Here is a 17,190-nt window from a genome sequence, read left to right on the forward strand (position 1 = left end):
CAGAACACTTGCACGTGCACTTTTATTTCCTGCTGCCCTTTTCTCCTAATCCCAGATGAAATAAAGCACTGAAACCACATGAATTTTTAACATTTAACTCCTAACTGCTTTCCAGGTTTATTAGGCCACTGTTGAAAATTCTTTGCTCAAAATTAGTAAACAGAATGAAGAATTGTTTAGGGAGAAGAGAGTGTAACATCAGCTGAGAAACCAGGCTGGGGTTTGCAGCAACAAGATGAATTTCTTCTTTCTGAAACTCGTGGTATCTTTATCAGCACAACGAGAACAAAAATTGTAACACTAACCTAAAATGCAGAGGATTCCATCAGGCTGAGATTTGCTGCTCTGTGTCAAAATACTCTGAATATTTCGGAGGCGGCTGCAGCTGCAAAAAAAAAAAAAAAAGAGAATTTGTCCTCAAGGTCACTGCTGTGAAATGTCAAACTGGGAGGCTGAAGAGCTGACCCAGCTTTGTTTTCTTTGTTACTGAAAGTAAATGGACACACTTCAATTTGGGTTTTTTTTTTTTCCCTTGAGATATGGACCTTAAATCAAGCCATTCCTGATTATTTTTGCCCACTAAAAGATGAAGTCCACAGCACTGAGAGAAGACAGGAATTTTAACTATTCCTTAAACCCATGAGCTCTGTTAATCTCCAACCTGGCAAAAATTGCTGCTCAGGTTGGCTCCCACCTGGCCAGCAGAAATTCCCTTTTCTGTCAGAGAAGAAAAAACAAAGTAACATCAGAAGGGGCCACGGCTGCACCAATATCCCAACAGTCTGGGAAAAAGTTTGGAAAACAGTTTGGGAAAAAATTTGGTAAAAGATTTTGGCACCTCCAGCACCATCAGGAGAATCATTATGGTTGGAAAAGACCTCCAAGATCATCAATTCAAATATTGAAAAGAGAAATGGAACAATGCCAAGTATTGCTGAGGTTTTTTACCATCAAAATTAGTCATTTATTACACAAATTTTAATTCAGCTGTCCAATATTTATCTTTAAACCAGGCAAAAATTCCATCTGCAACAGCCAGATTTTTTATAATCAAAGTGAAAAGTTCATTATATAAATTTTAATTCAGTTGCCCAATATGCATCTTTCAGCTACAACAGCCACACAGAGAGCAACACAATTTGTGCTTGCAGGCAACATTCTGGGAGTTTGTTTAAACACAGATAAAAGACAAGAAATTTCACTGTTGATATTACTGAATGGGATTTCTTGTTTATAGACTTGTTTATATGAGCTGCTCAGCTCCAGGAAACAAATGTCTCTCACAGAAACACTCAAACAGAGCTAAATTTATGAGCAGTTCAAACAAACAATAAAGGAAGGTCAAATATTTCTATTTTCAGCATTACTTTAGCCAAGTAAAAAAGCAAATAGGTCTTTTCAGCAATAGTACAATTATTATGCTCTACTTTTTCTGAAAGAAGGAATGCACATGAAAGGTTTCCATTATGGCAAATCTAAGTGAAATTCAAACATCAGTGACAAAGGACAGACAACACTTCATTTGGAGATATTTCCATGGGAAGCACAATGTCACTGCAGTGCCCAGCATTTATTTTATCCCTTTTTAGGTCAAATGTTTCAGTTCTGAATCCCTCAATTGTTCTTTTTATCTGGAATATTTCAATTTATATTGGATGGATGGATGGATGGATGGATGATGGATGGATGATGGATGGATGATGGATGGATGGATGGATGATGGATGGATGATGGATGGATGATGGATGGATGGATGATGGATGGATGGATGATGGATGGATGGATGGATGGATGGATGGATGATGGATGGATGGATGGATGGATGGATGATGGATGGATGGATGATGGATGGATTGATTGATGGATGGATTGATTGATGGATGGATGGATGGATGATGGATGGATGGATGGATGGATGGATGGATGGATGATGGATGGATGATGGATGGATGATGGATGGATTGATGGATGGATGGATGGATGGATGGATGGATGGATGGATGGATGGATGATGGATGGATGATGGATGGATGATGGATGGATGGATGATGGATGGATGGATGGATGGATGATGGATGGATGGATGGATGGAGGGATAGATGGATGATGGATGGATGGATGGATGGATGGATGGATGGATGAGGAATGGATGATGGATGGATAATGGATGGATGATGGATGGATGATGGATGGATGATGGATGGATGGATGGAGGGATGGATGGATGATGGATGGATGGATGGATGATGGATGGATGGATGGATGATGGATGGATGGATGGATGGATGGATGGATGATGGATGGATGGATGATGGATGGATGGATGGATATTTTAATCCACTCTTAGATATGGAAACAGAAATTAAAGCCCCTGATGACAGCAAAGACTTAATCAGGTACAATCAGATGTTTGCCCACATGGGTGATGCCAGGAACTCCACACTGAACTTTATGCTGCACATTTAAACAACTCCTAATTAGTCATTCTTTCAAACCTCACCTAAACCTGAATCTCACAGCTACACAAAATTATTTTTTATCTTATTCTGGCAAATTTCCATCCCATCATTAAACAGGAGCCCAGAGCAGCTGGCTGACAGATGATTCACTCCAAGCTCTTCAGAGCTCATCTTTTTATACTTCCCATATCACGAGATAAAGAGCAGAAAAAAAAATCCCCAGACTCTTCACTGTGGGCACAAATTGGACTTATTTCATTTGTTGGTATGGAAACAGCAACACAAATTACACAAGCCCACAGTTATTTGAGGAGCAGCTGCAGGATTGCTGGAGCCTCTGTGAAAAAAAAAACCAAAAACATGAAAGCAACTTTTTGTACAAAGCTGTCCATAATTGAAATCCTTCTCAAAACGCTTCTTGACCTGCCTGCAAAGGAATTATTTCCATGATTTCTGAAAGGATCTGAAGGACAAATTGAAAGGAGAAGAAGTATGTCCAAGGCCTTCTGCACTGACACAGCAAGCAGCTCCCTGAGTGATTTTTAATAAAACATTTTCCATATCAGAGGATGCATGTTCCTGTTCCTGCTCAAAGTGAGGAAAGAAACAGTCAACAGGAAAAAATGCTGAGGGCACACGAAGGAGATTTTCCTTCAGCTCCTCAAAAACAAGATGCAATTATTCTTTTGCTACTCATGTCAACAGGGAAGGCAAAGTTAATTCTCCAGACAAAAACAGGTTTTTAAGACCTGTAACATTTTTAGAACTTCTTATGCATTACAAACAGAGCAGCAACACACACCTTGATTTTCTCACCATTTCTCCCCCTACCTGTACTGATCACTTATAGAAAAATGGTTAGAACTCAATTTGACAAAGAACAACTATGGAAACTCATGGGGAAAGGCTTCTTCCATTTTATTAAAAAGCATTACCTATGAAACAAGGTTAGCTATTCCTAAGATATTTAAATTTTAATTTCAAAGGCTCCCACACAAGAGTGACCCAAAAAAACACATTTATCATTTAAAAGACGTAGTGCTATGGGCCTGTGCAAGAAGACCAGAGCAGAGAAAGCAAAATAAATGAGGTTTTTGTCTTCTTGAGCTCTGGGGAAGCATTTTCTGATCAGTTCAAGTGCTGGGCAGAAAAAGGGAAGAAGAATTGGGGGAGGAGAATCCTCACAGGTTGGGCATTTCCTTCCTTATTTTAGCTTTTTAGGTTAGCAATTTTACTCTCCTTGAATTATGTTCATTATTTTTCAAATAAATTATAACTTTGGTGCAGCCCTTAAAAATACTTAAAGATCTCAGATTAAGCTGCTAAAACATTTCTGCCAGGTAAATCTGCTTGTCAGTGCTGTGTGTCATGACATAAAATGTGTAATTTGCACACAGCAAATTATACATTCATTATTTCACAGTAAGATGTTACGTCCAATAAAGATATTTCTTTCATTCTTAATATTAAACAGACATTTAGCAGAATATTTTTCCTTGCCTTATTTAAGAAGTGAGAGAATGAGAGAATTCTTTGAAAAAGCTCCTTCACAGAAAAATTTTCAATGTCATTTCAAGTGTGGATAAATCATTATATTCAAAGGCTGACACTAAACACAGAAGAGCTGTGTGCCTGAAGAAAGATGCCATTCAGAAATAGGGAAGAGAATAATTAGAATTCTTACAACATGCTTTGAAACAATACAGGCTAAACTGTGTATAAAGTCAGAGTGGGGAAAATAAAGGCATTTTCTTGGATTTCACATTAAACAGTCATCTGCCAAAAACAAAAAGACTGTCCTGGGAACAAAAATCCATGACTTTTCCCATCTCCAAAACAAGCACTCCTTTTCATTTTGCTCCAGCAGCACAAATTCAAAAGGAAACAACCTCCACACCAACCTGTGGGCCTTGGGATGCTTCCCTGGAAGCTGTGGCTCTGGATCCACCATCTACATAACCACAGTTAAACCTAAAGAACCTGCTGCTGAAAAAACCAAAAATATAGGTGTGTTTGCAAACATGGTCCTAAGGAAGCTCCAAAATCCTGGATTCCAACAAGATTTGGGCAAGACAAGAGCTGGAAGTTATTTATGCACCTATGAGGCAACTTCTGGAGCAGGTAAGAAGTTGAAATAGGTGAAGTGGGAATTTTTGCACCATTTTTGAGCAGAAGCTGGGATTTCTCTGTGGGTTTAAGGCAGGATAAAATCTCCTGGCTCTGCAAGGGACAGTCTCAGCCTCCTCACCCCCTTTGTGTCTGCACTAACGACCTGGAAGCCATGTGTCAGGTCAGATCAGCTTATGGATCCAAACAACCTCCAGCCCAGGAATTAAAAAGAAAATAATGCTTTCAAACAGCAGCAAGCTGACCTGACTGCTGATTGAGGCAGGTCAAAAAGCAAAGCCACATTTTGGGGTGACAGCTGGCAATAAAGTGTGCTTGGGCCAATTAAGGAACTGTACCTTGAGGTACTTGATATTCCACTAATCTTGGACTAGATCCAGAAGAAAAAAAGGGGGAGATAATTGACAATCATTAACTTCTAAGAATTAGTGCTCATCTGTTCACGTCTTCACACTAATTATGCAAAGCAGCTCGCTTTACAACAGGCAGCCTGTCACAGCTTGGTAACAGCCACGGCGCTGCAAGGCACGTCTGTTGGCAAATAAAGAGAATATTAACAACTGTGCCTTTCTCAATCACAAAGAACAAATCCATTTCCTCAAGAAAGCCACATGGTGCTTGAATTTCCATCTTGTTTCTTCTCCCACAATGCTTTTTCCCCTGGCTGCTGGCTGGATTTAACCTGAGTGCAAGCTGCCTTTTCTTGACGTGGTAATCCAGAACTGAGGCAGCACCACCAGCATTGATCCCTGTTGGAATCCTGGATGCTGAGAATTTTAAATTTCTGTGCTGAAGGGCACAGACCCACAAGAAAATATTCTATTTGACCTAAGCCCATGGTGAAGGTTTCCAAAATTGACTGATAGCACTGGGATTCTGGGTGTGTAATTTGATTAGAAGTCTCTAAAATATAATATAATATAGGAGTGTGTAATATATAATATATAATTAATATACAATATACAATATACAATATACAATATACATTATATATTATATATTATATATTATATATTATATATTATATATTATATATTATATTGTATATAATACATTATATATTATATATCATATATCATATATCATATATCATATAATATGTTATACATTATATATTATATATTGTATATCATATATTATATAATATATTATATACTATATATTGTATATTGCATCATATATAATATAATATATAATATATAATATATAATATATAATATATAATATATAATATATAATATATAATATATAATATATAATATATAATATATAATATATAATATATAATATATAATATATAATATCAGGATGGAAAACTTGGAGTTTCAAGTTTTAGAATACAGTAATATATATATAAAAAACAAGATGGAGGTTTTAGGGCGGTGGCTGCTTGTTCTTCTTCACCTTCTCCATGGGTTTGGGTGATATTTTGTAATTGGACAGAAAAATCCACATTGTCAGACATGAGTGATCAGTTATTGGGTTAAAAATCAAAATAATGTAGGTGTCATTTCTTAATTGGATAGTTTAGCCTTAAAACACCTTGTAACAAAAGACAGTGAGCCATTTTATGCCTTGTTACATGAATGCTGTAGAACTCAGGACTTGTAATATAAATAAAAAATAATAAAGATTTAAACTGGAACACAAAACACCATCAAGTGCCTTCAATCCCCACCTTGACAGAGGCAGAAAAAGAAGCTGAGAATCCCCAGATTGGGATTCCTGGTGGATTCCCAATTCCCAGAGGATTCCCACAGCCTGGCAGGGCTGGATTCCCAAATTCCCAGAGGATTCCCAAAGGATTCCAAATTCCCAGTGATTTCCCAGTTCCCTGAGGATTCCCAATTCCCAGAGGATTCCCAAAGGATTCCCAATTCCCAGTGATTTCCCAGTTCCCAGAGGATTCCCAATTCCCACTGGATTCCCAATTCCCAGTGAATTCCCAGTTTCCAGAGGATTCCCACAGCCTGGCAGGGGTGGATTCCCAATTCCCAGTGATTTCCCAATTCCCAGAGGATTCCCAATTCCCACTGGATTCCCAATTTCCAGTGGATTCCCACAGCCTGGCAGGGTTGGATTCCCAATTCCCAGAGGATTCCCACAGCCTGGCAGGGGTGGATTCCCAATTCCCAGTGAATTCCCAATTTCATGTGGATTCCCAATTTCATCTGGATTCCCACAGCCTGGCAGGGCTGGATTCCCAATTTCTGGTGGATTCCCAATTCCCAGAGGATTCCCACAGCCTGCCAGGGGTGGATTCCCAATTCCCAGTGATTTCCCAATTCCCAGAGGATTCCCACAGCCTGGCAGGGCTGGATTCCCAATTCCTGGTGGATTCCCAATTCCCAGAGGATTCCCACAGCCTGGCAGGGCTGGATTCCCAATTCCCACTGGATTCCCAATTTCCAGTGGATTCCCACAGCCTGGCAGGGCTGGATTCCCAATTCCCAGTGGATTCCCACAGCCTGGCAGGGGTGGATTCCCAATTCCCAGTGGATTCCCAATTCCCAGAGGATTCCCACAGCCTGGCAGGGCTGGATTCCCAATTCCCAGAGGATTCCCACAGCCTGGCAGGGGTGGATTCCCAATTCCCAGTGGATTCCCACAGCCTGGCAGGGCTGGATTCCCAATTCCCAGTGAATTCCCAATTCCCAGAGGATTCCCACAGCCTGGCAGGGGTGGATTCCCAATTCCCAGTGAATTCCCCATTCCCAGAGGATTCCCACAGCCTGGCAGGGCTGGATTCCCAATTCCTAGTGGATTCCCACAGCCTGGCAGGGGTGGATTCCCAATTCCCAGTGGATTCCCACAGCCTGCCAGGGCTGGATTCCCAATTCCCAGTGGATTCCCCATTCCCAGAAGATTCCCACAGCCTGGCAGGGCTGGATTCCCAATTCCTGGTGGATTCCCAATTCCCAGAGGATTCCCACAGCCTGGCAGGTTGCAGCTGTGTTTCACTGTGCCCAATTCAGCTGACAAAGGCTGAAATTTCGCTGCTTTCCCCGCGTTTCACCTCCTCTTGGCAGATGTTTTGCTCCTCCCCCACAAAGGCTTGGCAGCCCTAAAAAGCCCCACGTGGCCGAGGCTGGATGGAAGCCAGGGAAAATCAGAGATATCCCCACATCAGGAGAAATCCTCACCTTGAACAGATCCCACCAAAGTCAACGGTTTTACCATTAACAGCCCAATTTACCATAAATAAATAAATTAAATAGAATGATAAATTACAGGGTTTTTTTTTTCTCCCAAGTCTCAATTCTTGTTAATGCTGTTGTGAACATCTGTTTCCATTTTAGTCCCTGAAAAAATCAAGTTTTTATTTCTTGAGTCTTTTGTTGACCTGATGATTTCTATCAGAAATGTTTGCTTGTATTAAGAGTCCAGGATTTTCCTGGATTTCCCACAGTCTGACATTATCCCCACCTCACTGTAGCTGTGAAAACAGACACCAGAAGTCAGATTGAGCTAAAGACTCTCAGAATTTCATTGATTTCAAAATAACTCTTTCACTGCTTGGCACTTGTAAAAGACAACATTCATCCACCTTAAAATACATGTCAATTTTCCACCTATTTTGCAAATTTCTCTGCATAGGGAGAGAAATTTGCTTAGGGATCTTGATTATAAATAGGACATCAAGTAATTTTTTAGGAACAGTGAGGAAAAAAATGGACATAGATAGATCAATTTTAATTTTGTGTGCATTTATAGGATCAAATCCAGAGACCTCAAAGCTCATAGGAACAAGCCTGAATCTCTCCTTACTAAACATGTGGAACTGCCTGATGTCATTCTGCACAATCACAAACTTTTGGAGGATATTTATAAATGATGGGTTGCCCCTCAGCCTTGATGTTCTCTCTGTTTAACAGGTTGAATTACAAACACCATGTCTGTATTTTCATTTTCTTATGCTGCAGCACATTATGGAGAGCATCAACTATTCCCTTCCAAAAAAAATTATCAGCTGAGAAAATGGCAATAATTGAAAAAGGTGACAAAGGGCAGCAGCTCCAGGGTGATTATTCTGCCATCATTCACTCTGATTAAAAGGACAGGGCACTGCCTGGCACTTGGGCAGAAATCAAAGCTGATTTTCAGTGCCTCAAGACTAAAATCACCTTCAGGGCTCGTTCCTGGGCCAGAACCTCTGCAGCCACGTGGGCACAGAGCTCCAAATCAGATGCTGAGATGATCACAAAGGGAGAATTCCAGCTGAAAGATCCACACCATAGCTCTGCTCCTCCCCTGGCAAATTTCCCTTCTTCCTCTTTATTCCCATCAAGCAAATGGTTCCACACCCCTCAATTCTCACTGTAGTAGACCCTAAGCATTCTTATTTCCCTGAGGTGGCAGAAAATCATCCATATTCAAGGAATGGGGGTTGTTTCTCTTTTTTTCCTTCAAGTTAAATCAGCTGTATCTTTGCATTGCTAAAATTCAGCACATTCTTTAAAAAAAAAATAATAATTCCAGTGCAACTGTGCTCTTACAAAATCCTGAACCTCAGCATAATTACATAAGGAACACACAGGCACAGAAAAATTTGTTAATCTTTCATCACAGACAAGTCCCCTACAAAAACTGCTTGGGAAACCACAACAACTCTTTGGTCCCGTGCTCCCAAATACCCCACTCATGGAAAAAAAAAAAATAAACACATATTTAACCACGATGGGATTAACAACAGAGCAGGAGAATGGTAAGCACAGAGGAAGAGACAACAGAAAAATTAACCCAAGGACTCATTTTGCATTTCCCCACATGGACACATGGTGAGAACTCATCTGTATTATGTTAGCACCATGGATAATGAATAATGAGGATTTGCTTACTCTGTTTTACATAAAGGTAATTCAGATTGGGTGGGTGCAGAGTGCTCTGAAACAGAACAAATCTGCATTAATTTCCTGATGCAGATATTTAAAACAAGCACTTCATAGGATTTTTGTTCAGAAATGCCTGCATTCACAAGGAAAACACTCACTCCCCACCAAACACAGGAAAGATGACATCACCTCCCAAAAACACTTCCCCTTTTTTGGGCAGCCCTCCTCTCTTACTTAAGGGATTTTTTTCTTTCTATTTGCAAACCCATTCTTTCCTTGTTACAATGCTGAGGGTCACCAGCTCCCAAGGTGCCACATGGCAGACCAAGACTCTCAAGTATGTGGAAGAACTCCAAGAATTATCTCTGGCCCTTTCTCTAGTCTTTATATAGTCTGAAGAATTTTTCCATTCCTGTTTGGGAGCTTGGGGGTGGCGGGGGAGGGTAACAGATTGTTTTGTTTTAAGTTATTTTTATTAACTGCCTGCTATCTGCTGACTGCCTGGGAAATTTATTGCAAACACTGGCCTCCATCTGGCCTGACAATAAAAAAAAAAAAATTTAAAAAAGAACTGCACAAGAATGAATGTCAAGGAGGAAAAAAAATTAACAGATGACATGGCTCCTACAAATGCACCAAATTACAGTTGCTGGCTGCATCTCAAAAGCTTGCATATGTTCAGAGTCTGAATGTTCTCATGACAACTCTAAAACAGGGTCTCAGATTACAAAAATCACTCAGGAAGAGGAAGGCTTGAGTGGAAACCATTTTCTCTTTCAGCATTTTTTTTTTTAACCATCTTGGCATTTCGTTACCCATCATGAATTTTTAGATACTTTACAGCTCTAAAAAAAATACCAAGCTCTTTCTAAATAATTAATATTAATTTATTCAGTGAAAAAGATTATTTGAAAAGGTCACTTTTCCTTCTGCCTTATTTTCAATTCAGAAAGGGAGAGAGGGAACATAACCAGCCGTGCTCACGTGTTTCAAGCAAGCAGAACAACCTCCATTTCTCTCTCTCTCTCACAGCAGAGTTCCTCATTTCACTGGCAAATCCTCCAAAAAGTGAAAATGCTTTTGTTCCCTTCTTGAGCTTTAGATAAAAAGCTGTTTGGTTTCGCTGTTTGTTTGTTTTTTAATTGAAAATCTCCAGCAAGCACAGAGCCAGGTAGCTTGGCCAAGTGTTTGTCTGCAATTCACGTGCAAGGTCTCCCTTCCCCGATTATCTGGCTTCCCACTGCTGAATACTTCCATGTATTGTGCTGGAACTATTGAAAGCATCAAGCACTTCAGTTCCTGGGTTGTCCTTCGTGGTACCAGAAAACAGAATCATGGAATCATTTTGGCTGGAAAAGCTCTCCAAGACCACCGAGTCCAACTGTTACCCCAGCACTGCCAAAGCCACCATTAAACCTCGTCACCAAGCACCACAAAAATGGTTTTTAACTGCTTTTTAAATTTCTACCCACTCCACCACTGCCCTGGGCAGCCTATTCCAGTGCTGGACAATCCTCCCAGCAGGGAAATATTTCTTAATATCCAACCTAAACCTCTCCTGGCACACCTCGAGGCCGTTTCCTCTATTCAAACCATTTAAATAATGGGCTGCAGCATCATACACATGGGTGCACTTTAAGTCTCCAAAAGGAAACAGAGCTCTGGCAACCTAAGGATACCTGAGCTGACACCTGAGCTCCCACAGAGCCAATGCCACCATCTCACATGTCCCCACACCCCAGCTCCTGTCAAGCCCTACCCAACATATTTTCAGAGCTCAGGAAATTTTATTACCTTTGTATCCACAAACCCCCCCGACACAAATACAACTTCTTCTTTCTCTCCATAATCCCTCAGCCCCTCCCAAACCTCAGCTATCCCTACACTAAAATTCACTTTTCCTGCCTTTTTTTTTTTCTTTTATTGCCAAGATAGCCCATGCTGACCTCTCCCAAACCAGTCTCAGGTTTATCCCCTACAGAAACACAACCCCAAAGCCACTCTGTGCACAGCAGCCCTGCTCCAAGCCCCCTGGGATGTCCTGCTGCTCCTCACCCACACATCCTCCTCCTCTGCAGGATTCTGCTTGTGACAATCCCTCCATCCACAAGGTCACATCAGGGCCCTGTCTGCCGTCCTGTACCTCCCTCCCGGCAGCCACCTGCCAAATCTACCTGTCCCCAGCACGGCCAATGCTTTCCTTCTCCTTCCCAGCCCCTCACATGCAGCTGCAGCCCCCCAAATCCCTTTAATGATCCCAAATCCGCCCGCAACACCCGCAGAGATCAGTGCCGGAAAACCTCTCATGAATGCCCCCTCCCTTCTGTCCCACCCCCATCCTTCCCACAACACCTCCAATAGGTGTGAAACCCTATTGTAACCCCAAATCATCACCCTCAGCTCTGCGAACACCCCAAATTCTCCCACATCAAACCCCTCAAGACCCCATCCTAAGGCTTAAAACCTCTCCCCATCCCCTCTATTCCAGCGCCTCCAAAGCGCTGCGCTCCCCATCCCTCGCACCCCAACGCCCCCGACCCGGCGTTTAACGCTATTTCCTCCACAAGCAGGGCCACGGCTGTGAAAACCTCAGCTGCTCGCACATCAAATTCCTTCTAAATTCATCAAAACCCTCCAGATTCCCCTTTCAGCGCCCCTCCAACAGACCCCCACCCCGCACACCCCTTCCCCACCCCACAGCCCCTTCAGCGCAGCCCTGGCGCTGGCTGTCACCCCTCTCCTCGCCTTCCCCGCTGTCCCCTCCGGTACCTGACGAAGGGCCCCGGGGCTCGGGGCCGGGGCCGGTGTCGCGGGGGCGGCGGGAGGAGCGCGGAGCGGCCGCACAGCGCCATGGCGACCGCGATGCGCCCGAGCGACGGGGCGGCTCCGCCACTGCGGCCCTGCGCCCCGCCCCGCGCCGCGCGCACCACTCGGCTCGGGGGGGGAAAGGATATGGCACACCCGCACTGCTCCCTCCGCTGCCAGCTTTTCTGTCCGCGCTGGATTTATCCTGAGTTTTTTCTCCTCTCGCAGGAAGTGCGGTTGTGAATTCTTGGATAGCGGCCCTAGCTGGGAGTGAACATAGCGAGGATGAGGTTGTTCACCCCTCCGGCAGGAATGGGCTCGTCCAAGTCCAGCCCCCTGCTCACACACCCCTCACGCCCCCCCGCTCGCTCTTGGGCGCGTCCAGCCCCCACCGCTGCTGATGTCCCGTCCCCCCCCCCCCACGATGGGGCGTGGGCTCGTCCGATGTCAGGGAGGGGAACAGGGGACCCGGAGACCCCCTGAGACCACGGGGAGAGGGGACAAGGAACCCTTGAGACCCCCTGAGACCCCGGGGAGGGGGACAAGGGACCCCTGAGAGACCCCCTGAAACCCTTGAGGAAGGGTGATACAGAGCCTGGAGGAGCAGGGGGACACAAAAACCCCCAACATTCCACAGAGCCCTGAGGGATGGTGTGTCCTGGAGCTCCACAGAGCGATGTACCCTGGTATCCCCGAAGTATTGTCCCCAAAAACACGCTACAGCACACAGACATGCCCTGGCTCCCTGTGTCCCCTCAGCATTGCACCCCCCCCCATGGGACCCCTCCCCAGATGTCTTTCCCTAAAAAACCACCACAGCCCCATCTGGCCACCCCTCTGGGGTGTCACCAGCACCCCACATGGTCCTTTTTGTGTTATCCCCAAAGAATATCCCCCCTTTCCAACCAGCACCCCTCTGTGCTTGGCAATGTCCTAATAACCAGCACAACCACCCTTACAGACACCCTTTATTCTCTTTACACCAGAAATTCAGGGAGTTTTGCCTGCTCTGCCCAGAGATCCCAGCCCTGCCAGCCCTCTGACCCCCTTTCCCCAGTCTTTTCCTATTTTACTGATGTGTCACCATTGCCAAACAACTGAGCCAGCACCCCTCAGCTCCCAGGGAGCAGGAGCAGGGATTTTGGGTCCTGCACAGAAAACCTGCGTGGATCTATAAAGGACTGAGGTCACCACAACTCAGGGAAGGATCTGGAGCCAGGCTTTGAAGGGCACATGGCTGAAACCCATTAATCCCACATCCCTCAGCTGAGGGGACACATCCTACTCCTCCTGCATGCTCCTGCCTCACCACCCACCCCTGGGGGAAGGACCAGAGGTTGAGTAAGCACCAAGGAAAGCTGAATATGCTGTGGAGGCTCTCATTCCCCCCCAGAACGTTAATCCCCATCCCTCAGTGCTAATCTGTGAGCAGCTCCCTGCACCATTAATCCCCCCAGCTCCTCATCCCTGGTGGAGAGTGGGATAACACCCCTTGTCTGCATCTTATTTTAATTACACCAGTACTTGCCAGCAGCGGTGTAAAGCCCAAAATCTGCAGCTTTGGAGTGTGATGGAGACATGGGGCTGCCTGGAGTAAGCTCCTTTCCCCCTCCCAAAGGATCCCAATCCAGTGGGAAACACTCAGGGGCTCTCACTCCCACCTCACTTTTAACCCAGTGCAGGTGAGAACACGTTCCAAAGTGTTATTTCCTTTTTTCCCCAAAAACCAAATCGGACTTTGCTCAGTGCCATAGAGCAAAGACAAGATAAATAAATATTCTGGGCCATGGCCCAGCTGCCCTGCAGCCACTGGGAAGCATTTTAGCTGGCCTTGATGAAATTCTGATGGTTCCATGTACAGACAAGTCCCCACGGCGCAGGTTGTGCTGACAAGGAGCTGGCACCATCCCAATCCCAAATTCTTCCTGTTTTTTGAGCCCCTGGACACACTTTGAGCTTGCTAAGGCAGCATCACCAACAGGAGCTGAAGGCCTGGAAGCAAAAGTGGATAGGATTGCTAAAAAGCCTTGGCTTTCCTCTAGAAGGTTCCTGAAATGCATCTCTCCTGCTCCTCTTGTCATTTGCTGAGTGGGACAGTGTCCTGCAGAGCTCCTGCTGGTTGTCACATGCCACTCCATGAACCACCAGCTTCCAGAAGGTTTTCCCAAGCCCCCTCTACATCCAAAACCCACAGAGGGAAGGAGACATGTCCTGACAGCACATCCTTCCCCTGCAACATCTGAGTGCTCTATTGGCTCCTTCCATCTCCTCTTCATCTCCATGGGCCTGCCCAGGCACTCCAAAGCCCCAGGAACACATGGTGGTAGAGGAGAGGGAAAAGGGACATTCCCAGGATGGGATTTTTAGGGACATTTTACCCCCAAAACTCTTTCAACCAACAAGAGGAGATATTTCACACCACTGCTGTGGCCTGCAGCCTCGTATCTCCCTTGGGATGACAAATCAGGTCAACAACCTGGAAAACACCCAACAGAGAGGTCAGGCTTCCTGGAGAAGGAGTGAGGTGAGGTGGAAGGGGAAAGAAGGTGACATCAGCTATTGTTCCTGCTCTCCAGCTTCCTGAGCTTCTCTATCCCACTATTGTTGCACATTTTGAGGGCTGCAGAAGCTGAATGAAAACCACAACAACTCCCAAAGAGAGGAAGAGGGGAGGCAGAGTGGTTTGGAAAGAGGGGGAAAGCTGCTGCTGATGCTCCTTTGTGGGTCCTGCTGACCCAGATTTTGTCCAAAAGCAAACAGCAGATGTGGGTTGAGTCTGCTCGTGTAGAGCTGATCCTCGCTGTGTTTTCAGCTTGGGTACCTCAGGGTTGGCATCTCCCCATGGAGACAGGTGCCTGCACACCCTCCTCCCTGGATACCTGTTTATTTTTAGCAAATCCCTGCTGGAGAAAACAATGTTGCACTCACAGAGAGGCCAAAATTAGCTGTTCACCCTGAGATGTGCACCTGGAGAGGTTCTTCATTCCCCCATCCACGAGGAATGACTAAACTTCCCACCCTGGGCTGATGAGGCTGAATTTTATTTAAAAATTGATTGGTACATCCCATCCCACTGGGACCTGCACAACCCTTCCCCATGGAAAGCATTGGCTGCTGGGAATGTGGGCTGTGGGATGGCTTTGACATCCTGGTGCACACTAAGGAACCATCCAGGACTCCCCAGGGTGGTGGAACCAAGGGAAAACCTGTCTCCATCCTTGATGGGCAAAGGCAACCCCAGAAATAACCCCAGAGTCAGCAGCTCCAAATAAAACCAATCAGAAAAGCTTTATGACTCAGAAATCCCACTTTCAGCATCCTAAGAGCCAAGGATCCATCCTTTAGGGCTTTCAATTTGCATTTTCCTTATCCCTCTGGAGCATCCAGGAGCTATTTTCCTACTGCAACAGCACTTTTAAGGAAATCATTCCGATTTCTTGGAGAGAAAACATGAATTGTGCTCTGCTTGCACGGTAAACAAACAAGGCAGTCCCTTGCTGTGCTTCATAAGAACTGTTTTTCTTCCTTTTTGCTCGGATTTATGGGATTCTGTTGTATTTATGGGATCCCATGAATGTTTCAGAGGAGTCCACCCTCCAGGCAATGGATGTTCACTCAGAGAATGGATTTGCTGCCTTCAGAGCTCTTACTGAAAAATTTATGAATAGCAAGAGAAAGGAATAAAATGAGACTGTTTGAAAAGTTTCCCATTTTTACCTGGGGAGGGAAAATTAAGTAATAAATTATGATGGCTATAAAAAGCCTCCTACTCCATCTATCCAAGTTCTTCAGGCTAGAAAATCTTCATTCTTCTCTAGTGCTATTTTGGGAGGAGAGATATTAAAATTTTCTCTGCCCTGAAATTATTGTTTTATTCTTACCACAAAAAAAAGCAGCCCCCAGGTCAAAGAAAACAAAAGGGTGAGTTACTTCAACAAGCTGAGATCTGCTTGTTTATACCACCCTGAATCTGGCACCACACACCCATCAAACACAGGGTGGAGATGCAGGAGGTGATGGAGACACAACACACAAAGATCCTGCAAGCACAGGAAACGTCTCAAAAATAGCAGTGCTGACCCTGAGTTACCCAGACTTGTTTTGTTATAGCCACTGCTCCTTGTAAATGAAGAGTTTGGCTAAGAAATAGAGGGGGCTGAGGGTGACCAGCAAATAGAAAGGATTTTTTTGGATTTTCTGTTTGCAAACTGGCTTCATGCAAGGGGGGAATTTGGTGCTGGTGGAGGTCACTGCTGAAGCTCCTTTTGGCTTTTCCAACAGTGGATGGAGCAAAGAGATGGTTGCTGCCTGATGGGGGAACAAAGCACTGCCCCTGAGAATAATTTGATGTCATGGCTTCTTCATTTCAACATGTGTAGGGACATCTCCAGGTGCTATAGGATCGTGGAGTAACTTGGGTTGGAAGGGACTTGAAGACTGTCTTCTTTTGGCCATATCAGATTTATCAGCACAGCATTTGGTCTGCAAAAAATCAGGAAATTGCTGTCTGGAGGGGTGTGAGGGGTGTGCTGGTGTCTCTTCCCCAGCACCCTGGATGCTCTGGAAAAATTCTTCAAAAGAAGCAACAGTCTGGATATGGTTTAGGATCAGAGGGAAATTCAGGTTGGAAGGAACCTCAGGGTGTCTCTGATCCAACCTCCTGCTCAAAGCAGGGGCACCCATGAGGTCACACCAGGTTGCTCTGAGCTGTTTTCAGTTTGCTTCTGAAACCATCCAAGGATGGAGACACTGAAACCTCCCTGGGACCTTCCCTGGTATCTCAAACCTCAAAGATCTCCCTGGGATCTGCTCCTCTCCCACTGCTCGCCCAAAACCTCCCCCTGGCCACCCTCAGCATTCCAGGTGAGTGACCACCACCTCCTGGAGCCAACCAGCCCTACACTCATCTTTTTTCCCTTTTCCTTCTTTTTTTTGAGCCTCAGATGAGCAGAGGAAGCCAGGCCCCA

The 17,190-nt window shown here is 44.7% G+C and overlaps 1 protein-coding gene across 1 annotated transcript in view; it reads right to left on the reverse strand.

The window, feature by feature from the left end:
• DNAAF9 (dynein axonemal assembly factor 9) overlaps positions 1-12,341 on the reverse strand; it is a 77,831-nt gene extending 65,490 nt beyond the window's left edge. The window contains exons 1-2 of the mRNA XM_071455831.1: positions 12,188-12,341; positions 306-385 (exon numbers count right to left, since the gene is read on the reverse strand). Coding sequence (XP_071311932.1) covers positions 306-385; positions 12,188-12,270 — 163 coding nt within the window. The 5' untranslated portion in view covers positions 12,271-12,341. The remainder of the gene's footprint in view (positions 1-305; positions 386-12,187) is intronic.
• Positions 12,342-17,190: the final 4,849 nt, after the last annotated feature.

Source organism: Agelaius tricolor, unplaced genomic scaffold (assembly GCF_023055355.1).
Source record: "Agelaius tricolor isolate 1412-34295 unplaced genomic scaffold, bAgeTri1.0.p SCAF_54, whole genome shotgun sequence".
NCBI classification, from domain to species: Eukaryota; Metazoa; Chordata; class Aves; order Passeriformes; family Icteridae; genus Agelaius; species Agelaius tricolor.